At 52.1% G+C, this 24,402-nt stretch overlaps 1 protein-coding gene across 1 annotated transcript; it reads left to right on the top strand.

The window, feature by feature from the left end:
- Positions 1 to 1,496: 1,496 nt before the first annotated feature.
- On the top strand, positions 1,497 to 24,133 carry EIF4EBP1 (eukaryotic translation initiation factor 4E binding protein 1). Its single transcript, XM_079909302.1, has 3 exons — positions 1,497 to 1,704; positions 20,392 to 20,571; positions 22,966 to 24,133. Exons 1-3 carry the CDS (start codon positions 1,560 to 1,562, stop codon positions 22,995 to 22,997), a joined length of 357 nt encoding a protein of 118 aa, XP_079765428.1. The 5' UTR covers positions 1,497 to 1,559; the 3' UTR covers positions 22,998 to 24,133.
- The last annotated feature ends 269 nt before the right edge of the window (positions 24,134 to 24,402 follow it).

The raw sequence follows: 24,402 nt of genomic DNA, 5'->3' as shown, positions 1-24,402 counted from the left end.
CCAAGTGCTCAGTGGGCACTTGTGGCCACTGGCTACCATGTTGGACAGCATAGGCCTAGGGTTTAGCTCAGCAGTGACCAAACCCAACCAGACTTCCTACCTTGGGCCTCACCCTCCTATAGTCCATTATAAAAAGAACATCGTGTCACTCCCCAGCTTAAAAGATGTCTGATATCTCCTGCTCTTGAGACAAGGTCTGCACACCCTGTCATGATTTAAAAGACCCTCCACGGGCTTCCCTCGTGGCGCAGTGGTTAAGAATCCGCCTGCCAATGCAGGGGACACGGGTTTGGGCCCTGGTCCGGGAAGATCCCACATGCCGCGGAGCAACTAAGCCCGTGTGCCACAACTACTGAGCCCATGTGCCACAACTACTGAAGCCCGTGCACCTAGAACCCGTGCTCCACAGCAAGAGAAGCCATCGTAGTGAGAAGCCCGCGCACCACAATGAAGAGTAGCCCCTGCTCGCCGCAACTAGAGAAAGCCCGCGCGCAGCAACCAAGATCCAACGCAGCCAAAAATAATAAATAAATATTTATTAAAAAAAAAAGAAATGCATAATAAAAGACCCTTCACAATCCAGCCCTAATTTCCCTTTTAAACTTTTCTCTCTCCTTTTCCCTTCCAAGAGGTGGCCACCACAGGCTTTTCTGTCCTCCACTTGGGGATCTCCTTGAGGATTCGTTCCTTCCTTCGTTCATTCAAGAAGCACCTACTAAACGTCAGGCAGCGTCGGGGGGGACGGACCCAACTCAAAGGGTGTAAGGCACCTTCTCTGACCGACTCTTACCCCTCCCCACACGCCCGCCCCACCGAGGTCCAGTCTCTCAAAGCCCCACCTCGCTTCAGGTTTACCCCTCGTCGTCACCCAGCTGGATGGTTTGTCCCCATGTCCTTCTCCCACAGCCTCCAGGGCAAGAAATGTGCATTCTTGGCGCTTTCTTCCACGCCTGCCATATCACGAATGTTCAATAAACCGATGAATGACCAACCAACCAATCCCCACTTTCTCATCTGAGGAACTAGAGCACGAAACAGGGAGGGTTGAGGGGACCTTCAGGCCTGATGTCCCAGTATTGAAACTAGCCTTCACACAGGGGGCCGGATGGGCTAGAATCCCCGCACAGCCTGAGACGCTCCCCCAACCCAGCAAGGCATTAACGTAGGCAAGCTTCCCGACCACCAACCCCAACCGACCCGTCCCTGCCGGCGTGTCAGCTGGGGACCCGAAAGGAACAGGGGCGTGGCCACTGGGGACCCGAAAGGAATGGGGTGTGACCGCGAGGTACCCGAAAGGAACAGGGGCGGGGCGCAGGCTTCGGCGCGCTGGAGCGGGTGGGTAAGAGGCCTCAGACCCAGCGCGGGGGATGAACAGCAGAGCACTCGGCCCGGGGGTAGGTGGGCGTGGCGGCGGCGCGGGAGGAACTACAAATCCCAGGGGGCGTCACCCCGAGAGGCGGAAGGGGCGGTCTCGGGCGGGGCGGGCCCGAGCGAGACTGAACGAGGCCAGAGGGGTGTGAGGGCCCCGCTCCGGCTGCTGGCGGAGCGCTCGGGAGACCATGTCCAGCGGCAGCAGCTGCAGCCAGACCCCAAGCCGGGCCATCCCCGCCACTCGCCGGGTGGTCCTCAGCGACGGAGTGCACCTGCCGCCCGGGGACTACAGCACCACCCCCGGCGGCACGCTCTTCAGTACCACCCCGGGAGGTAGGCACGGGCTCGGGGGTCGCCGCGCGCCCACTCTGGGTGAGGGCGGTGTGGAGAACGGACTGGGCAGAGCTCGAGGGCTCGGGAACCGCCAGCTGGACGTGGCGACCTGGCTCCGGGGCGCGGCGGCTGGGAAGAACGGATACGGGGCATCAGGGAGGCGGTGAGGGTCACGGAGGTGGCCACAGGGAGCGCACGGGGGGCCGTCTTCCATAGCCCGCCCTCTGGGTGCGAACTCCAGAGCCGCGGCTGCAAATGCCACCACATTAGTTTCCTGCTTTCTGGGAGAGACAGCTGAGTCCTCTCACCCAAACAAACGCACGCTTCCAGGACTGCCACATGCCAAGATGTGCTGCCCGTTGTGGGTGCTGGGGGCAGTTCTGAGGCGGAATAGGGTGGGGTCAGGGTGACCCACGAACCAAGAAGAGGCCGGGCCTGGGGTTTTTATGGAATAGGTTGTTGGCGTCACTGCCTCTTGCGGAGACCTTTTTCCTTGCCGAGGCACCCCCAGCTTTGGGCTGAAGGTGCTCGCCTGCTCCAGCAGTGCCTCGACGACACGGGTGGCAGATCGCCCTTTTACGCGTGTGCTTCTCAGCGAAGGGACCTGGGGCCGCGGGCAGCGCCGTGCAGAAAAACACGTTCTTCTGCCCGGGGGGGGGAGGGGAGGGAACCGTGTGACCTCCCTGAGAATGGATGAGGAAGAGGAAGCTGAGCTGGCGCGGGTGGGGGCCCGCCTTGGGCTGCCCTCGGGAGCCTGGCGTTCCCTCCCAGCCCCGGAGTCCCGGCGCACGGGCGCTGATGAAACCTGCCCGCGCGTTTGCATGATGAAACCCTCGTGCTCACCACTTCCCTCTCGTCCTCGCGCTGTTCTCACCCGCTTCTGCCCTTCCCCCCTCCTCTTCCACCCTCTTCCACCGCTCCTTCCCAAACTACTAGAAAACCGCCGCAGATTCTGGCGCTCCGCTGAGACCCACGGGTGGGGACGGACGCGCGCTGACGGGGCTGCAGCCTCGTCGCCTGCCAGCGTCAGGGCCACATGCTTATTTTCTCAGGCAGCTGTCCCGCCACCAGCGAGCACAGCCAGATCCGAGGTCCGGAGCTGTTTGATCCAAAACATACAATGTTAGAGCTGTTAGCGATCTTAGACGTTCTTGTACAACGGTGCCGCCGTATTCTATGGAACGCGGCACTGAGGCCCCAAATACGTGCCCACTGTGCAGTGTCACACCGTTTCCACAGATTGAAGAAGGAATAGCAGCCAAGCATAGAGGGGAGAAATGCTGCCTCATCTATTAAAAATGATCCAGGGAAAAGTTCCCAGCGACCCTTCCTACCACTCTTTGACTCAAATTCTCTTTCCATGCTGGAACTTATATAGTCCACGCTGTTCTGCTTTTTCTGTGTCATGATGTGTCTACCGGGACTTTTCTGGACAGTTTTGGGGCTCCTTCAAGTGAGGGTGTGAACCTGTGCTTGATCTGTTCGGGGTGGGCACTGAGGCAGGCCTGAGGCTCAGGTGGCCCGATTTTGCAGCTTTGTTGCTAGATGGGGTGGGTCGGATTGGAAGCAATAGCCAGGGGTGCCGTTGATAGGGAGCTGCCCCTTCTCACTTTGCACTGGGAAATAGGGCTTTGGGGCAGACCTCAGCCAATCTACCTCCTTTTGAAGGTCTTCAGTTGAGAGAGAGAAGAAGGGGCATCAGAGTGTAACTTCGTTTCTGAGGCCAACAGGAAGGAAGCTAGCAGTGCCTGGAGCCTAAAGCCAGGTCTTTCTTGTTTGGGGTGTCCAGCCGGGGAGGCACAGCTCACAGCCCGTAACCTGGAGGATCCAGGCTTGTCTCTGCCTCAGCCAAGTCGTGGAGTCTTCCTCCAAAGCCCACTTCAGCCCAAGCCTTTGCCGCCCCTTTGCCCAGGGCAGAGGAGCTTGACCTAATGAGAAAAGGTCATTCCTGGCCCTCTTCTGCTTCAGTCTGGAGTGCTGTTTCTCAGTCTTCGATGTGCATACGAATTACGTGGGGACCTCATTTCAATGCAGATTCTGATTCTGTAGGTTTGCGGTGGGGCCTAAGATTCTGCATTTCTTTTTCTTTTTTTTTTTTACATCTTTATTGGAATATAATTGCTTTACAATGGTGTGTTAGTTTCTGCTTTATAACAAAGTGAATCAGTTATACATATACATATGTTCCCATATCTCCTCCCTCTTGCGTCTCCCTCCCTCCCACCCTCCCTATCCCACCCCTCCAGGCGGTCACTAAGCACCGAGCTGATCTCCCTGTGCTATGCGGCTGCTTCCCACTAGCTATCTACCTTACGTTTGGTAGTGTATGTATGTCCACGCCTCTCTCTCTCGCTTTGTCACAGCTTACCCTTCCCCCTCCCCATATCCTCAAGTCCATGCTCTAGTAGGTCTGTGTCTTTATTCCTGTTTTACCCCTAGGTTCTTCATGACATTTTTTTTCTTAAATTCTATATATATGTGTTAGCATATGGTATTTGTCTTTCTCTTTCTGACTTACTTCACTCAGTATGACAGACTCTAGGTCCATCCACCTCATTACAAATAGCTCAGTTTCATTTCTTTCTATGGCTGAGTACTACTCCACTGTATATATGTGCCACATCTTCTTTATCCATTCATCCCATGATGGACACTTAGGTTGTTTCCATCTCCGGGCTATTGTAAATAGAGCTGCAATGAACATTTTGGTACATGACTCTTTTTAAATTATGGTTTTCTCAGGGTATATGCCCAGTAGTGGGATTGCTGGGTCATCTAACTAGCTCCCAGTGATTGGTGTAAGTACCACACTCCGAGTACCCAGGAATTAGTGGAATGTGACAGCCCTCACCGTTTCAGTCCTCCGCGGTCTGACCAAAAGCGATGCTTCTATCCAGGTAAACTTCTCTTGAGGTTGGGTTTGGCATCCATCTTTAAACCAGGGTCTGGAGAGCCAGGCTTTTGACAGAGTCTTCCTGGGTGGGAAGTGTCAGGAGCTACTGGAGTAAAGTGTCTGCTGGTCACTCTTGCTGGGAAGAGCACTGCAGTGTCTGTCCCTGGGGCAGAATGAGAGCAGGTGACCTGAGCCGTCTCCATGCGTGTGACTCACTTTGCTTTCCATGGTCATTAACCCTACACAGGCTGAGTCACTGATCTGAAGTTAGGTATCTGGAGAACTTAAGAGAAATTTACTTCAGGGAGTGTCACAGATGAATATTTGAGTCTGTGGAGTCTTGTGGGTTGTTTTTTTTTTAAATTTGATTGAAGTATAGTTGATTTACAATGTGTTAATTTCACTGTACAACGAAGTGATTCAGTTATACATATATATTCCTTTTCATATTCTTTTCCATTAGGGTTTTTTTTTTTTTTCTTTTTTGGCCACGCTCTGCGGCATGAGGGACCTTAGTTCCCTGACCAGGGATCGAACCTGTGCCCCCTGCCTTGGAAGCACAGAGTTCTATTCACTGGACTGCCAGGGAAGTCCCTCCATTATGGTTTATCACAGCATACTGAATATAGTTCCCCGTGCTATACAGTAGGACCTTGTTGTTTATCCATTCTATATATATTAGAATAGTTTGCATCTGCTAATCCCAAACTCCCAATCCTTCCCTTCCCCACCACCCCTTTCCCTTAGCAACAAGTCTGTTCTCTGTATCTGTGAAGTCTTAAAAATCTCCAGTAACACCATAAACCAGCAGAACCTTTGAGTGGGTCAGATACCTTCATCCACCCTTCCCCCACCAACCTCTATGTTCCCAGTTCCTTATTGGATGTTTGACCCCAAAGCTATAGGGGTTGTTGCTTGGGTGGTCGTCATACCTAAGCCCTGGACCTGGGTAAGGTTAATCAGAGGTACGCAGGTAGGACTACAGGTGTTACTGGCACCCTATTTGGTTAGACAAACAAAGTCTGTGCCCAGGAAGCTTACCTTGGGGCAGCTCCCAGGTCTGGCTGTGGAACAGACAGTGCCGGGAAGATGGGGAGGTGGGTTGGGCACTGAAGCTGGGGTACAGCCAGTGTCCCCAGGCCTTAGTCACATTGTCTCTCTTTTTTTTTTTCATTGTCTCTTTTTTTTAAAAATAAATTTATTTATTTTATTTATTTATTTTTGGCTGCGTTGGGTCTTCATTGCTGCACGCGGGCTTCCTCTAGTTGCGGTGAGCAAGGGGCTACTCTTTGTTGTGGTGCGCTGGCTTTTCATTGCGGTGGCTTCTCTTGTTGCGGACCACGGACTCTAGGCATGCGGGCTTCAGTAGTTGTGGCACGCGGGCTCAGTAGTTGTGGCTTGCGGGCTCTAGAGCACAGGCTCAGTAGTTGTGGGGCACGGGCTTAGTTGCTCCGTGGCATGTGGGATCTTCCTTGATCAGGGCTCGAACCCGTGTCCCCTGCGTTAGCAGACAGATTCTTAACCACTGCGCCACCAGGGAAGTCCACATTATCTCTTTATTACAGGTTAAAAGAACTTGACATTAAGGCAAGGAGGGAACTGTAATGGGCCTCCTTTTACACTGACCTGAGCTTCCTTTTAAAGCGTTTGGAACATTCCACACTATGTGCCTCATTAAAGACTTTGACGAGGACCCTGGTGTAGAGCATCCCAGACTCCCTCCAATGCCCATGGCCTCCCTGTTCTTAAGGCCTTTATGGCCTGGGAAGACAGTGTGACCTCGAGGGCTTGCGTTGCAAGTTAGAAAGATGAAGTCACACCTGAAGTAGAATTATAAGCATCAGAGTTTTATCTATAGACTGAAGCAATTAGACAGACACCCCACGCCACCCCAGAGAACCTGTATGATATTAAGTGAGAATTGCCCGCTCTAAGTAGTCAGCCTGGTAGGCCTTACATTCTAACAATGCAGACACAGCTGTTGGATTTGAATTGCCTTCAGAAGCTTATGTATTTTTTTCCTCAAAGGTGGCAGGGCCTCATTATTTGAAAAAGGAGTTTTTTTGTTTTTTCATGAAAGAGCAAAGAAGTCCTTCATTACCACATTTGGTGAAAGGGCCAGCAGGATGGTACCGTATTGTTCTCTTGGTATAAAGTAGTGAGGCGTTTGCTTGTCATGTTGTTATTTGATGTCGTTCCTGGAAGAAGAATTAGGAAAGGGCAGAATTACTGAAAAAAGGATTGCTTCTTAAGGTGAAACGGACAAAAGGTATTCATTTGTGTGCATAGATCCTTGTGTGTTCAAACAAACAAAGGAAAAATCTGTTACTTTCTCATCTTACTGAGATCCATGCCAGCGTTCTTCCTGCTTTATGATTCATAACAGTGAATCACATGTATTTGTTTACGTGTTTGTTCCCTAGGTTAGATAGGAAGTTCTTTCAGAGACGGCTTATTTTGCAGTGCCACCAGCTACGTGTGACGTCTAGAAGGTGAAGGGTTGAAAAGACTCCTGCAATGAAAGCATTCTCAGGGTAACCTAGTGTCTCTACCACCAGGCCTGGGTCTGAGCTGGCTTAATAAGAATATTTAGAATTTTCTTTTCTGTCCTTTCAGTTACAGCTATAGTTATTTATCTTGGAAAGTCCCAGAGGCAGAAGCTAACTTTCTCTGAACTTTCCCACTTATCCCAGTATTATTCCCAATCATTATGGAGCAGAAAGTGGAAGGAAGTGACTTTTTATACTGAGCAACTCAGTATTGGGGCCCAGGTCTTAGACACTAGGATTGCTGCTCTTTATTTACTTGTTTGCAGCCAGTATTGCTGACTAGGTGGAAATAGGTGACATCTATCCATGGCATTTGGATGCTCAAGACATGGGCCTTGTAACCCATTGCTTATGCCCATGAAGGTTCATGGGGAGAGCTCAGATACTAGACCCAGAGATACTTGTCTTGATGAGAATGGCTGTATCAGTTAGCTACCGCTGTATAACAAGCCGTCCCCAAACTTAGTAACTTCAACAACAACAACAATCTGTTATTTCTCTTCATTCTTTGGGCCAGTTGGGCATTTTTTGATCATCTTGCCTGAGCTACTTCTCTGGCTGCATACAGTTGGCAGCTGGATTGCCCTGGGCTGGAAGGTCCAAGATGGCCTTAGCCACCTGTCTGGGCATTGCTGGGGACAGCTGGAAGGTTGGGCTCTTTCTGTCCTCGTGGTCTCACATCATTCAGAATGTGAGCTTATTTCCATGGCAGTTTGCAAGGCCTCTTAAGGCCTAGGCTCAGAAGTCACGTAATGTCACTGACATGGTATTCTATCAGTCAAGGCAAGCTGTGGGCTAGCCCAGATTCAACGAGAGGGGAAAATAACTCCTTTGAATGAGGGAAGCCGCATGTGCAAACAGGGATTGGAGGATTTATGCGGACCACGCTTTTAGACGATGTTCCACAAGGGCCAAGCCTCAAAGAACAGTCCTTTAAGAAGACTTAATTGCCCGTTCTGCTGTGTGGCCAGCAGAGCCAGGGCCAGGTGTAGAAGCAGACAGGAATCACAAGCCTGTGTATTGACCATTGGTTTAAGAACAGAGGACACCTTCCTGATAATACTGAGTCATAGATCTCATGCCCCATTTTCAAGCCCTTCTGTCCAGCTCCAGAACGCCAACCATACAGATGGCCATGGTGCCAGGCCACTGGGCCATACATTCACTTGGTGTCATGCCTTCTCATACTAACTGCCGCCCAGCCTACTTCTTTCCCCTTCAAGCAGCTGGGCTTTGGGTACACCCTTCAGAGGAGCCCGTGCTTGCCCAGCCCTGCTCAGCACTCACATTTGAACATCCTTGACTTTCTGGAATACTGGCAAGAGGATGATGTCAGGTGTCTGAGCCCAGCAGTCCACAGCTGGGTGGGAGGGAGACTACTGGGGGTGCAGGCGGGTTCACAGTCAGCACACGCCTGGTGAGGCACACGGTGTGGAGGTGAAGAACTGGGTCTCTTGCCTTAAAGAGTGGGTGTGTATAAGTGGGCTTCTCTCTCTCTCTTTTTTTTTTTTTAAAGGGCTCTGGGGAGTGGCAGGGAGACTTCACAAAGGAAGCTGACTTGGGTTTTATTTTATTTTTAAAATTTTTAAAAATTTATTTTATTATTATTATTATTTTTTGGCTGTGTTGGGTCTTTGTTGCTCCGCGCGGGCTTTCTCTACCTGCAGTGCGGGAGCTACTCTTCGTTGAGGTGAGCAGGCTTCTCATTGTGGTGGCTTCTCCTGTTGCAGAGCAAGGGCTCTAGACACGTGGGCTTCATTAGTTGCAGCATGGGGGCTCAGTAGTTGTGGCTCACGGGCTTAGTTGCTCCGTGGTATGTGGGATCTTCCCAGACCAGGGCTCGAACCCGTGTCCCCTGCATTGGCAGGCGGATTCTTTAACCACTGTGCCACCAGGGAAGCCCTGGGTTTCTCTCTTCTGCTCTTCTGAACAAAAGGGGAAAGTGGGCCTATATTAATTTGCTAGGGCTCCCGTAACAAAATCCACAGACTGGGTAGTTTAAACAAGTTTATTTTCTCCTTGGTCTGGAAGCTGGAAGTCCAAGATCAAAGTGCCGGCAGGCTTGGTTTCTCCTGAGGCCCTGTCCTTGGCTTGCAGACCGCAGCCCTCTTGCTGCCTCTGCACCTGGTGGGTGTCCTTCCTCTGTGGAATCTCTCTCTCCTCTTACAAGGACACCAGCATGTTGTTTTAGGGCCCCTACCCAACGGCCTCATTTTAACATAATGGCCTGTTTAAAAGACCTTCTCTCCAATTAGGGTTACACTGAGGTACTTGGGGTTGGGGCTTCTGCATGTGAATTTGGGGGGTGCCGTTCACAAAAAACAGGGCCCCTCCCGTTTCCAGCAACAACAGGGGTGGGGCATTTCAGACGGGCACTCCCCTGTTGGTAGTGAGTTTCGGAGGCAGCCTTACCTGGCTCTGCCAGGTGCACAGGGAACGGGGAGGAGCTGGGCTGGCCCTAGAAGAATTCATTCAACTATTTTGTTCTGAACGTTCCTGTAAAAGCCTTGTCCCTTCTGCTTAATTTTCGAATCAACTGGCCTATTCCCTCATGGGGCCTGAAGGGGGGGCCCTTTGCCACTCGCTGGTGGCACCTTTGTTACTCCAGGACCTTCATAAGACCCCTTGACCCTTGAGAACGTGGGCATCTTGGTTCTCTCTGCAGAGCTGGCAGGGCCAGACGTGAAGGGCAGGCTTGGAGGGAGCGTGCTCTTCTGCTTCTCTACCACGATTCTCTCCCAGACCGGTCGGCTCTGCTTGCCAAGCAGACTGCCCAGCAAGAACAGCCGCCCAGGCAAGGGCAGGGAGGGAGAGCCCTGCGGGCCCGCGCGGCTGCAGCTGTGCCTCCCGGTCCTCGGGGCACCGCCGGTGAGCCGGCTGTAAGCTCATCCGAGCGCGTGGCTCCCGGGAGGCTGGCCCGCGTCCGAGCACAGGCGTCCGGCCCTCCGCCTGACCGTGTTGTGAAATGCTCTCCCGGCCCTGGAAGGGGAACAGCAGTTCTAGGAATTCCGCGCTTGTACTCTTGTTGGGCCTCACGTCCTGGGGAGGAGGGCTTCTGCCTGGGAGGCCCGGGGAGAGCGAGGGACCAGCGTCTCAACTTACAGGAGCCGCTGCATCCAGACGCCGCTTGGCCCCCGAGGGGAGGGCGGGACCGCAGGGGGGGCGGGGGATGAAGAAGGAATCTAGGAGGCCTCCCTCCCAGGGAACGTCCTGTTCTGGCCAAACAGGCGGGAAAGGAGGCAGAAATCTGGAGACCCCTGCGACTTCCCCAGTGGCCGGTGCGGTGGCCCCGCTGCCCTGCTCGTTATAAACCAAGGCTGGTGTTTGGGGTCGGAGGCGACGTGGGCTGTGTCTGCCTCAGGATGGCTGCGAGGGGCCGGCCTTTCTGAGCCTCAGTTTCCTGTCTGCGAGTCGAGGACAATGTGTCTCCCTCCGGGGGGTCGAGGGGGCCACGGAGACCTAGCAGGTCAGGCTCTGAGCGCTGCCCCCCTGCCCACAGGCAGACAGGGCTCACGTGGTGATGTGATCTTCAGGCCACTCCTGGGAGGCGCGGGTCTTGTTGGCACCGAGCTGTGGAATGAAGCTGGGACTGGGAGATGAGGGCTGGTGTGTGGCACACCCGGGTTTGAGCCCAGAACTGCTGCGTCCCCGGCCCCGGGCTAGTTACACTTGAAAAGCACCTGCCCACAAGGAGATCCTAAAAATAAACGGTTGGTGTCAGAGCTGAAACAGACCTGAGAGATTACCTCTAAATCCTGGCACAGGGTTGGTGCTTTAAAAATAGTTAGAATGAGCCCAGAACAAGCCCTTGTTTACCGCTGAGGAAACCAGACCCTAGGGAAGGTCTGCCTTGCTTTATGTGTTCAAACAAGCTGTCCTCACGCCAAAACCTGCCTGGAGAAAAAATGCCATTCTTGCATTTGGTACACATAAGGAGTTTAAAGTCCCAGATGACACTAGTTATCAAACATGCCGTAGTTCTTTTTAATTTTTTGGCCACACTGTACAGCACATGGGATCTTAGTTCCCCCACCGGGGATCCAACCCACGCCCCCTGCAGTGGAAGCGCAGAGTCTTAACCACTGGACCGCCAGGAAAGTCCCCTTGTGGTGTTTTTCTTTTGTTTCTGTTGCTGTTTTTAAATTAAATTATTTATTTATTTATTTGGTTGTGCCGGGTCTTAGTTATGGCAGACGGGCTCCTTGGTTGTGGCCCGTGGGCTCCTTAGTTGCGGCTTGCGAACTCTTAGTGGCGGCATGCATGTGGGATCTAGTTCCCTTACCAGGGATTGAACCCCAGCCGCCTGTGTTGGGAGCGCGGAGTCTTACCCACTGCGCCCCCAGGGAAGTCACCTTGTGGTGGTTCTTGAAGCATGTTTCTGTGGACCAAAAAAGGATGGAGGACGCCCTTACCCTCCCCCATCTCCACCCTTGCCCTTTCCCCACAAGTCTCTTCGCAGGGTTGCTTGCCTTCCCTCTGATTTGTCCCAGTTCTTTGTGTTTCTTTGTTTTGGCCCCCATACAACTGATCCCTGGTGTGGATGGGACTGAATAAAGGGTAAAGTATGTCACCTGAAGCCACACTGGCCATGGTAATAGCTAGGGTTTGTTTGTTTAGGGCTTACTTTGTGTCAGCCCCTGTGCTGCCCCACGCAGTGACCCTGTGAAGTTGCACTGTCGTCATCACCATCATCCCCATTCTACAGAGGGAGAAATCGAGGCACAGAGACATGGAGCAGTAACGCCCAGAGTGGGTAGAGCCAGCAAGTGGGAGAGCTGGATCTCTGACCACTAGGCTGTAGGAAGAGCAGCGCTGTATTCTCTCCCACCAACCCCTACTCCAGTGTTGTTCCCACCCTTTCTCTCCATAGCTGGGAACTCTGGCAGCCCGCTGGACTTACGGCCATGCATTTGAATGGGCTTTCAGTTAGAGGGCAGCCTCAGTTATTCTCTATATGTAGTTCGAGACCCAACCTTGAACTCTCCCCCAGCACCCAACAGGATCCCAGCTACACAAATGGTTGGAAGGCTGATGGGGGTGGGGGTGGTCCGCCTCTCTTCTCCCCCCGGCCCTGCAGGGTGGCAGGTTCTGGATTCCCCTGCTCTGTACCTCCAGTACCTCCCATCTGAGTCGCCCACGGACCACCCCCCAGTTCGGGGCAGTGCAGAATTGGGGTGATTTGGATGGTTCTCTGGCTCAGGGGGTTAGGGTCAGGGGGCTTGGATTCTCTGTCGCCAGCAGTACACATGGGGTAGGTCTCTCCCTGTCCCTCTGTGATCCCCACCTATGCCTCCATTTTTAGACTCCACACACTTGACAGTAATCGTTTGTTTCCAGGTCTTTCTCCTCCGACTAAGTGTGTGTCTGAGATCAGGGAGCTGTTCCTATATCTAACGGTCCCTTACATCCCTCACACCTGGCCTACTGTGGTCCAAAGGGGTTCAGTGAGGGACTTTTCCCTGGCAGTCCAGTGGTTAGGACTCAGCGCTTCCACTGCAGGGGCACGGGTTTGATCCCTGGTCGGGGAACTAAGATCCCCGCGAGCCCCATGGCGCGGCCCAAAAACAAACAAACAAAGGGGTTCAGTGAGTGAATACACGACCGACCCAGCACACCTATTCTCAGGGCATGGGATTGAGCAAAGACCGGCAATTTTGTGGGTGAGTGTTAACACTTCTCCTGATCCTTGAATACAGTTCTGGAGTTAAAGTCTAGCGTGGACGGGGCTGGTACACATGGCCTGGAGGTGCTGGCGGTGAGCTTACCACTCCTTCCCCAGCCCAGCAGAGAGCCCCCTGGGCTTTCATGGGGTGGGGAGGCTATCTTGTTCCAGCCACAGCAGTTTTAACTTGACTTACTAGGAAAGGAGATTCTGACCTTATATCCTGATTTATTTGTTTGCTTAATATCCCTATATCCTTATTACAGTTTTGTATTAAAAAAAAAAGTTCAGTGTAAAAGATGTTTTCTTTGCCTTAATCCTTATCTCACCCCCAGAGATAACCAAACACAAAATACAGTTCTGTGACTTTTTCATGAAATACTGTGGACAGTGTACACTTTTCTTATTCCAATAGTACCTGCACAGCATTGCATTGTAGGTCTGACCCATAACTTATTTAACCTGCCCCTTAGTTTAAAAAAAAAAATCAAAGTTGTATATATATAAAGTTATAGGACTTCCCTGGTGGCGCAGTGGTTAAGAATCCGCCTGCCAATGCAGGGGGCACAGGTTCGAGCCCTGGTCCTGGAAGATCCCACATGCTGCAGAGCAACTAAGCCTGTGCGCCAGAACTGTTGAGCCCGCGTGCCACAACTACTGAAGCCCGCGTGCTCAGAGCCCATGTTCTGTAACAAGAAGCCACCACAATGAGAAACCTGCACACTGTAAGGAAGACTAGCCCCCGCTCGCCGCAACTAGAGAAAGCCTGTGTGCAGCAACGAAGACTCAACATAGCCAAAAATAAGTAGATAAACAAATAAATAAATAAATTTATTTTGAAAAAAGTAGACAGGGACTTCCCTGGTGGCACAGTGGTTAAGAATCACCTGCCAAGGCATGGGACATGGGTTCGAGCCCTGGTCCGGGAAAATCCCACATGCCGCGGAGCAACTAAGCCCATAAGCTACAACTACTGAGCCTGTGCTATAGAGCCCACAAGCCACAACTACTGAGCCTGCATGCCACAACTACTGAAGCCGGCGCACCTAAAGTCTGTGCTCTGCAACAAAAGAAGCCACCACAGTGAGAAGCCCGCACACCTCAATGAAGAGTAACCGCCACTCACCGCAACTAGAGAAAGCCCGCACACAGCAATGAAGACCCAATGCAGCCAAAAAACAAATAAATAAAAATTAAAAAAATAAAAACAGTAAACTGATTTTAAAAAAAAAGAAAAAAGACTCATCTCTCGATTCAGGAAAAGTCTCTTTTCTTTTTTTCTATTTAAGTAAATTCTTTTGATCAAATTTTCTTTTCTCTCTTTCTTCACTTCCTATTATCCAGGATTTGGGTACTGTCTCTAATTGGTTATCTTTATGTCTTCTGCTCCTTTTATTATCTGTTTTCTCCTGTTGGTTTTGATTTGTTTTGTTTTGTTTTTGGCTGTGATGGGTCTTTGTTGCTGCGTGCAGGCTTTCTCTAGTTGCGGTGAGCAGGGGCTACTCTTTGTTGAGGTGCACAGGCTTCTCATTGCAGTGGCTTCTCTTGTAGCGGAGCATGGGCCCTACAGCACACGGGCTTCAGTAGTGGTGGCGTGTGGGCTCCATAGTTGTGGCTCGCAGGCTCTAGAGCACAGGCTCGGTAGTTGTAGCTCGTGGGCTCTAGAGCACAGGCTCAGAAGTTGTAGCTCGTGGGCTCTAGAGTGCAGGTGCAGTAGTTGTAGCTCGTGGGCTCTAGAGCGCAGGCTCAGTAGTTGTAGCTCATGGGCTCCAGAGTGCAGGCTTAGTAGTTGTGGCATGTGGGCTTAGTTGCTCCGCGGCATGTGCAATCTTCCCAGACCAGGGCTCGAACCCGTGTCCCCTGCATTGGCAGACAGATTCTTTTTTTTTTTTTTTAAATTTATCTGTTTATTTATTTATTTTGGCTGCGTTGGGTCTTTGTTGCTGCACGGGCTTTCTCTAGTTGTGTCGAGCAGGGGCTACTCTTAGTTGCAGTGCGCAGGCTTCTTGTTGCAGTGGGTTCTCTTGTTGCGGAGCATGGGCTCTAGGCATGCAGGCTTCAGTAGTTGTAGCACGTGGGCTCAATAGTTGTGGCTCATGGGCTCTACAGCACGGGCTCAGTAGTTGTGGCACACGGGCTTAGTTGCTCCTCGGCATGTGGGATCTTCCCAGACCAGGGCTTGAACCCATGTCCCCTGCATTGGCAGGCGGATTCTTAACCACTGCACCACCAGGGAAGTCCCTGTTGGTTTATTTGAATCTCATTAAATGTTGTGAGCTTTTTTCAGAAATGCATGGAGACATTTGACTGTTTATATTTAAGAGTGAGGTGCCTAAGAGCTGACCGGAAGCCCCTTGTGAGTTGTGGAGACTGGTGGACTCAATCTACTGGCTAGTTGGTTTTTTGCATTTGGGATACCCCCCTCCCAAAATCCGTTTCTACAGATCTTTATCTTTACTCTTGATTCTGAGGCAGGGCAGGGCTGGGGGTTTGAGGCCACCGTTCAGGAGGTCAGCTTTACTTATTTTCCCTGTCTCCCCTCCTCCTGGGTGAGGAATGTGTGGCACCTCTCCCTGTTCTCAGCCCCCATCCCCATTTTCCTTGATGCCTCTAATTCCTGAACCTTCCTGGGTTCGGACCCCGCTTGCTTCCTGTTGTAACCTCCACTGCCACCTTCCTGCATTAAGTTGTCACCCTTTCCCTCTCTCTGTTAGAACCACAACTCCATTCACTTTCTGTCTTCATATATCGTGATTTGGAGAACAGTTGGAGCCCCTTTTGCACCCAGGTGGGAGCATGTGCTTCTACTTGTTCTTGGTGTTTCGCACGACTTGTGAGAGAAGCAGCAGGGAACACTGTCTTGGCTCTACCAGCTGGAAGCTGCCTAGATCCTCAAAAGCTTTTGTTTATAGAAACCTAGTGGAGGTGAGTCATTTTCCCTTACATGGCGAGGAAGTAGGCCCTCAGCTGAAGAGTGTTACGTGGGCACCGGCTGGTGTGACACCCACACGCGCCAGAGGATCACACTTGACCAGCACCTCGCTCAGCCTCGCAGGGACCGTGGCATCCCCTGCTGCTTCCCACTTCCTGTCCCCGTAATGCAGGCCACGTCCCCAGTTCCAGGAGACAGCAGCAGCCTTGTCACCTAAGGTTTCCTATTTTTGACAGTATGGGACTGTGTGTGTTTTGTAAAGTTTGTGTCCTCTGTGGGAGGCTTAGGGAATTTCCAGAAGATCACTGTTCACTGAAGCTGTGTGATGGTGGATCCCATGAAGGGTTGGAAGAAGAAAGGGTTAAAAAGCCAAAGCAGCTTCATCTCCAGCTCCTATCCTTCACCAGCCCCAAATTAGTCAGTGGTGGCTTTGTGGTCTCCTCCCCTCCCAGGCTCCATGCCTTGTCAGCTGACTCTCTGAACGCCCTGTTTACCATCCTACAGCCTCCATCCCTGGCTGAATTATTCTGATGGTGGCTGTCTTGGGTGCCACCTCTGCTGACATTTAGATTATGGATTTTATTAACTGAAATGAGGATTTTTATTTTTAAATAAGTGCACTAGCCATAGGATAAAGGGCACATTGTTTATTTCTTTTTCTCTTTTAAGCGTAATGACTGACTTTTCAAATGCTGGGGGCTACTTCTGAGTATGTACCCTGAAGAATTGAAAGGAGGGCCTCAAGATATTTGCACACCCATGTACCTAGTAGCATTATTCACAATAACCAAAAGGTAGATGCAACCCGAATGTCTGTGGATAAACAAAACTGGTATAGCCATACAATTGAATGTTATTCAGCCTTAAATGGAAGGAAATTCCCACATGGGGTCCAACCATGTAGATGAGCCTTGAGGACATTATGCTAAGTGAAACAAGCCAGTTGCAAAAAGACAAATACTGTATGATTCCACTTATATGAGGCACCTGGAGCAGTCCAGCTCAGAGAGACAGAAAGTGGAGTGGTGGTTGCCAGGGGCTGGGAGAGGGGGAGTTGTTTCCTGGATAGAGTTTCAGTTTGGCAGGATGAAAACAGTCCTGGAGATGGGTTGTACAACCACGCGGATGTACTTATACTACTCAACTGTACATTTTAAAATTAGTTCAGATGGTAAGTTTTATGTTATTTCTATTTTACTACACTTGTTTAAAAAATTGCTGAGGGCTAGTGACCTTTAAAGAACCTCCCCAGAAGCTGCTGACCTCCAAGTTCTTTTTTTTTTAAATTTATTTATTTTATCTATTTAATTTTGGCCGCGTTGGGTCTTGGTTGCTGTGCACAGGGTTTCTCTAGTTGCGGCGAGTGGGGGCTACTCTTCGTTGTGATGCGCAGGCTTCTCATTGTGGTCGCTTCTCTTGTTGCAGAGCATGGGCCCTAGGCCCGCGGGGTTCAGTAGTTGTGGCACGCTGGCTCAGTAGTTGTGGCTCGCGGGCTCTAGAGCGCAGGCTCAGTAGTTGTGGCGTACTGGCTTAGTTGTTCCATGGCATGTGGGATCTTCCCGGACCAAGGCTCAAACCCATGTCCCCTGCATTGGCAGGCAGATGCTTAACCACTGTGCCACCAGGGAAGCCCTCCAAGTTCTTTTTTGAGACGATTGGATCTCCAGCTCTTAGGTTCAACTCCAATGGGGTCAGTTCCCTACTCTGTGGTGAACAAACCAACAAAAAAGGCCAAGGTGGTATTAAGGAGTTTGGGGTTAGCAGATATAAACTCTCATATATAAAATAGATTAAAAAGGTCCTACTGTATAGCACAAGGAACTGTATTCAACATCCTGTGATAAACCATAATGGAAAAGAATATGAAAAGAATATATATATATGTATGTATGTATATGTGTGTGTGTATATATATATGTGACTGAATCACTTTGCTGTACACCAGAAACTAACACACTATTGTAAATCAACTATACTTCAATAAAAATAAAGAAAAAAATGATGGACTTCCCTGGTGGTCCAGTGGTTAAGATTCCACCCTTCCACTGCAGGGGGCGCGGGTTCGATCCCTGGTCAGGGAAGTTCCACATGCCGTGCAGTAAAGTGCCAGGCCGTGAGAACTAAGAAACAGAAAAATGGTCCCATCTCTGAAGCCAGGACGTCCTCCCTCAAGGAGAGGGCTCCGTTGTTCTCCATTTGTAGCCCACCGGGCTCATAGGCACACAGCCCTTCATGGTACAGGTGAGGCCCGAACGGCGGGGGTCCGGGGGCAGGCACAGAGGGTGAGGTGCACAGGGCCACCCGGCTGGTTGATAGCAGAGCCTAACAGTACAGCGCCGTTCTGTGTGCTTTGCTGTCCACGCCTCCCCCTGGGAAACGTGAGCTCTGAGCTTTTGTCCTGCTGGTGATGAGGGGCAGGGCTGTCAGCCCCAGCAATACTGCCTCTCAGAAGAGGAAAGCAAGACTGGGCGGCCGCCTAGACAGGCCCGAGTCTGACTGGGACAACTCAGCAAGGAGGCAGAGTTCACCTTGGGTATCTCTCACCATCCTCTGCTCTCCAGCAGCCCGGGTCATCCTCAGCACTGGAGCCCAGTCTTATTAACTCACATCAGAGCTCAGATGCAAACCGGTCCCTCTCCTGGCTCCAAGGGTTAACAGAGAGGCAGTGCTCAACATTGAGAAATGAATCTCAGCTGTTGGAATGTCACTCAGCAGAGCCATTAAGTGAGGGACGTATTTCAGGGCTATTGATAAGGAAGGGCATTCCTGAAGTCCTTGCATCCTGGTTTCTAAACTGGGGCCATTCACCGTCCATCTGCAGTCTTTATTTTTTTTTTCATTGGATTATAGTTGATTTACAGTGTTTCAAGTGTACAGCCCAGTGATTCAGTTATGCAATACATATATATATAAATCTATTCTTTTTCAGATTCTCTTCCATTACAGGTTATTACAAGATATTGAATATAGTTCCCTGTGCTGTACAGTAGGCCCTTGTTGGTTATCTATTTTATATATCGTAGTATGTATATGTTAATCCCTAACTTAGACCTCTCCCTCATCTGCAGTCTTTTTATTTATTTATTTATTTATTTATTTTGGCAGTGTTGGGTCTTCGTTGCTGCATGCGGGCTTTTCTCTAGTTGTAGGGAGCGGGGGCTACTCTTCATTGCAGTGCGCGGGCTTCTAGTTGCAGTGGCTTCTCTTGTTGTGGAGCACGGGCTCTTGGTGCGTGTGCTTCAGTAGTTGTGGCACATCGACCCAGTAGTTGTGGCTCACGGGCTCTAGAGCGCAGGCTCAGTAGTTGTGGCTCACAGGCTTAGCTGCTCCGCGGCATGTGGGATCTTCCCGGACCAGGGCTCGAACCCTTAAGTGGTTAAGCAGATTCTTAAGCACTCCACCACCAGGGAAGTCCCTCCTCTGCAGTCTTTATCATACTTTGCATTGTACTTGTACATATATTTAATATTTCTCTTTATATCACCTTCTCCTTTAAATTTAGTTTTTATTATTACATATATCATGTAATATATAACATGTACTATTACCATATTCAATTATATCCTATTGTATTTATTAAAAGGAAGCTTGATATCACAACTGTATATGGAAAAACCAGACTCACTTGCTGTAAATAGAAGGTAGCTATAAAAAGAAACATAATGACAAGAAGACAGTTTTAAATTCTGGCTAGATTCCTCTGCCTGGTGATGGCTAGGAGCCTGGGGCCTGCTCCTGTTGAGAAGGGAGCCATCAGCAAATGTTCAGGAGGTGTTATGTTACTAGGACCACGCTGGTGCTTCTGAGATAATCAGGATTAAACTAGGGCCCAACGGGGGTAACCTTCTCAGTCTTCACTCTTGTTTGAGGAATCAGCTGGCCTCCCACCAGGCTCCTGGGTCCTCTGCTTGAGAAAACACTCCCTTTTTAAGGAGTCTCCCAGGCAGCTGCCCTCATAGGAGGGGTCCTGGGTGCTTTAAGGATAGTGAGTCATAAGACACGGTTCCTCACCCTAGGGTGACTCTTGAGAAAGGAGAGTCACCCTCTCTCCTGTGTAGAAGCCCTGAAGTGCAGGGACGCATCGGAGCGGATAGGTAAAGGATGCTGGGGGCGGGGGTGTCTCAGGGGAGATGGGCTGAGTGAAGAGCGGCGTGGGGCGGGAGGGCTTGAGTCCAGACAGGAAGCGTTCTCATTTTTTACTGGTTGGGGGGATCACTTGATTTTTCTCTTTGCCCCTCTGTTAATGGAGTTAAAGATTCTGGATATCCCACGAGGGTGCTGTAAGGACAGAATTGAAAAATGCATAAAAAACGCACTTTCTCCGCTGTCGGATGTGATTGTCGTGAGTGGCGACACCGAGCACAAGGTCTGGGAGTGAGTTGGTGGGCTGTGAGCAGCAAGCACAGGGGAGGATGGATGCGGTCAGAGGGCCACAGGATCGCCCGCGGGACGGGGAGCCAAGGCAGTTTGGTAGCAGCAGGGTCCTGGGCTGCAGCCAGGCATGAGTAAGCCTCACTCCTCCGTACGGGCTTTTGCAGGAAAACCCCCCACCTGCGCTGCAGCCACACCTCAAAGACATGGGGGAAAACAGCAGGCTGGGGGGGAGCGGGTGGTCAGCCATGGCGTTATCAATGTCCCCGCCCCCTGCCAGGTACCAGGATCATCTACGACCGGAAGTTCCTAATGGAGTGCCGGAACTCACCTGTGACCAAAACGCCCCCACGGGACCTGCCCACCATTCCCGGGGTCACTAGCCCTGTGGGTCATGAGCCCCCTACAGAAGCCAGCCAGGACCACCTGAGCAGCAGCCCAGAGGACAAGCCGGCGGGCGGTGAGTGGCCGGGCTCGGCCAGGCTCTCCCTGGGGAAGGGAATGCGTGTGGTCCCAGCCGCTCAGGGGGAGTTCCAGGGAGGGGAATGATGCTCCTGCTTGCAACTACCCAGAGTCCAGAGGGTGCGGGTAGGGACTGGAGTGTAGAACTTTCATCGGAACCAGCTTTCCCAGGGAAAGGGGCCCAGGAACCGGAGGAAAGGCGATTTGGCCTCATATAATCTCATTAGTGGGGAGCTTGCCAGGGGATCACGCAGCCACTTTGATAAGCACTTTAATAACCTTTGTGTAATTGTCCCTGAAGTGTTTCCGTGTGTGTGATACTCGGAACCCACCCACGATATTTGTGGGCAGGAGGTGACATCAAAGTCACCGCGTCCTTACCCTCTAGGAAATTACATGTCTGTGGGATCAGAAAGGCATCCGGGATGCCTTCTGTTAGGGTGTCCATAGCGGATTCTGGAGACGGTAGAAACAGTGCAACCAGTTGTTTCTGCAGGTACCACATGGGGTAGCTGGGTCCTTCCTGATGTCCGTTCCCCACACCCCCTGCCAAGCGATCAGAGCAGCCACCCCGGCAGAGGTGTGTGAATGCCCTCTTTGTGGCATCGGGACTGGCTGGCCAGAGCATCTGTGCGCTTCCGCTACGTGGAGGACGCAGCATAAGCACTCGCAGACAACCTGAGTCAGCCTGGAGGCTGCTGACCCTTCACCCAAAGGCGGTACACCAAGCCCAGACAGGAAGCAGCTGGGACCTCGGGCCGGGCTGGCTCTGCTGACAGCAGCAGAGAACCCATCTCCCCAGAACTCATCGCCTGCAGGATGTGGTTCATTATTAACTCGGGAACCCCACCCCCCAAGACAGGCCCCAGTTGCCTTGCCTTCAGACTTGGAGAGCCTTGGAGGGAAGGGAGGTGGACGGGCACAGAGAGCGCAGTAGGAAGGACGGCCCCAGGCAGCTCAGTTCCCTGCCCTTTGTTACAGGATGGAGAGAAGGAGGGATAGAGTCACGTGGTCGGTCCCCCTGCTTAAACCAAAGACTGGTAGTTGAGGATGGAGGTTGTCAACACCTGAAATGGTTGTGTCACCACTACCTGAAGGCTGTCCATCGCCCGCACTTGCACACCCTCTTCCCTCCCAGTTTCTGGAACTGCTCTGGCCCATAACAAATGCAGGTTAGCCCAGCAGTGCCCCAGGCCAACAGCTCTGACCCCACAATGACAGCCTGGTGGTCTGCATGGTTGTTGGGGTGGGGTGTAGTGGAGGAGGGGGACACGATTGTCCATTTTGCTTAACTGGCTGTGAGAAGCCAAGGCTCCTGCCCTTGGACCCACATATCTGTGGGTAGACGAGGGTAGTTTTTCCCCTCTGGGCGTCACAGCAGGCATCCTGCCCTGTGGAACCTTGGAGCAGCCTTGGCCAGGAGACCGTGAAGGAGGCAGTTCCATTAAAAAGGAAAACAAGGGCTTCCCTGGTGGCGCAGCGGTTGAGGGTCCGCCTGCCGATGCAGGGGACGCGGGTTCGTGCCCCGGTCCGGGAGGATCCCACATGCCGCGGAGCGGCTGGGCCCGTGAGCCATGGCCGCTGGGCCTGTGCGTCCGGAGCCTGTGCTCCGCAATGGGAGAGGCCACAACAGTGAGAGGCCCGCATACCAAAAAAAAAAGGAAAACAAGGGAATTCCATGGCGCTCCAGTGGTTAAGACTCCACGCTCCCAATGCAGGGGGCCTGGGTTCAATCCCTGGTCAGGGAACTAGATCCCGCAAGCCACAGCTAAAAGATCCCTCGCACGGCAACGAAGAACCCGAGGGCCGCAGCTAAGACCACGCACAGCCAAATAAATAAATTAATTTAAAAAAAAAAAGAAAAAAACAAGCTGCCGCAGCATGAATTACTTGAAAATTTTAATGGTAAGAGTTGGACAAGGGCAGTGAGTGGCTGAATTACCCAAATAACTTCTGTATCGCAGGGTCAGGCTGTTCTGTGGGAAATCGGATGTATGCCTAGTAGGTCAGGGTACCACCTTCTAAACCAGAAGTTGGGACATGTGCTCAGAAAGGGCTTACGTTTAAGAAATATTTGGAAAGTTGTATTTATTTCAAATCACAAGGAGCCATTCACTCTTATTACAGAATTCAGGGCTGTCACCTCTCCTGTGGGGAGACGTGGTCTCTGTGCTTCATTTGGGATTGGGGGAGGGAGCACAGCTGGACGTGTGTTTCCAGGAATTCCTGGTCCTGCCCTCTCTCCATTCTCCTTGAAAGCACAAACCTGGCCCGGCCCTGCTCTCCTTGTGGGAACAGCGGGATGGGAAACCACGCCTCTTCTTGGCCTCTAGAATGTCAGCGCTACCACATGCCCGTGGCTCACCTGGCCCTCTGTCTCTTCTCTCCCCAGGTGAAGAGTCACAGTTTGAGATGGACATTTAAAGGGCCAGCCGTCGGAGTGAGCAACGCCGCTTGGGCCCCGGAGGCCCGTCTCGGGAGAAGAGTCACACCAGCCAGGCCTTATGGAAGTCACCATCCTGGGCAGCCATTGGGTGTGGAGCCTTCCAGCCCCGCCCGCTGCTCCCTCGCTCAGGGCGCCTGCTCCCCTCCCCCTTCGTGGACACCAGCAGATACCTCCGTGTGCCTCCAGCCCTGCAGGAGCTGTCACCCCGAGGGCAGTGACCTCAGGCACACCCTGCAGCCCAGGGCCAGCTAGTGGACACGCTCCGGCTCTCCCAGCCCCCTCCTCCGGGGGGCGCACCCACCCCTTCCTCAGGTTGGTGTGTGGGAAAGCTCCCCTCCCTCTCCCTTCCCAAGAAAGGAAATAAAAGCCACCTTCGCCCTAGGGCCAAGCGTTGGCCCCTGTCTGAGCTCTTTTCACCTCCATGTGGATGGCTAATGCCAACTACTCTGTGCCATGCTTGTCAGGCGCTTTCTATGCAGCATCTCGCTTGACCGTCACACGGATCCCGTGGGGTGAGTAGAGCACGGGTTGGCCTCGCTGTCCAGCTCGGAAGGTAACAGCGCACGCGGGTCCAGGACAGATGTCATCGGGGCAGGGTTGGAGCTGCACTACTCTCCATCTCCTGTTTTGCGGTGCTAGGTGCTACCTCTCTTCTGGGCTGTGTCCCCCCCAAACGTGTCCAGTGGCTCAGTCACCTTAGCTCTGCGGGCCCTTCCCTGCAAGCATCAAAGGGAAGGAGAGCCTGACCCCCCCCCCCCGACATCGACTTACTGATCCACGTGCCCCTGGTGTCTGTCAAGTGTCCCTTTGTATGAGCTGCCAGGGGAACACGGACGTGAGAAGCTCTCTGCCTTGGGGATTTCACTGAAATGTAAGATTTGCCCATGAGAAAAGGTAGCGTAAAAGAGGTTGTATAGGGTTGGTAACCAGCGAGTGGTCCACGCAAGGGGAGGCTTCATGGAGGTGATGCTACCGCTGGGTCCTGAGAACGACTGGCTGGGGGGAGGCAGGGGCCCATGTTGCCAAGGGCAGGTGGTCTTGGGGAACCAGGCTGTACAAGGACAAGACATCAAGTTTCCCGCTTTGGCCAGAGCAGGCAATTTGTGAGGGTAGGGGTGGCTTATAAATGACAAAAAAAGGGGGGCCAGATTTCTAAGGGCCCTGAATGCCACGTAGAGGTCCCTGCTGGGAAGCAGCAGGTGTTTCTCATCACGGGGTATGCTGGGGGGTGGATGGCCTTTGACCACGAGGGCATGGCTGACCTGGACCTCACCAGCTCTGGACTCAGCACTTGTCAACCTGCCGTTTGGGGAGCAGAAGGCCTTAGTGGCCAGGTCCCTTGCCTGGTTTTCTTCTATAGCTGAGTTGGAGTCTCCTCTCCTG

The sequence above is a fragment of the Stenella coeruleoalba genome, assembly GCF_951394435.1.
Source record: "Stenella coeruleoalba genome assembly, chromosome: 21".
Classification (NCBI taxonomy): Eukaryota; Metazoa; Chordata; class Mammalia; order Artiodactyla; family Delphinidae; genus Stenella; species Stenella coeruleoalba.
Note: the sequence above shows the minus strand (reverse complement) of the source record. Positions and strands in the feature narration are given on the sequence as shown.

Excerpts from the sequence above, each read along its gene's own strand:
- EIF4EBP1 (XM_079909302.1), top strand. The coding sequence starts at position 1,560 with ATGTCCAGCGGCAGCAGCTGCAGCCAGACCCCAAGCCGGGCCATCCCC. Across the intron at positions 1,705-20,391 it reads CTTCAGTACCACCCCGGGAG|GTACCAGGATCATCTACGAC; the intron begins GTAGGCACGGGC and ends GCCCCCTGCCAG. Across the intron at positions 20,572-22,965 it reads AGAGGACAAGCCGGCGGGCG|GTGAAGAGTCACAGTTTGAG; the intron begins GTGAGTGGCCGG and ends TTCTCTCCCCAG.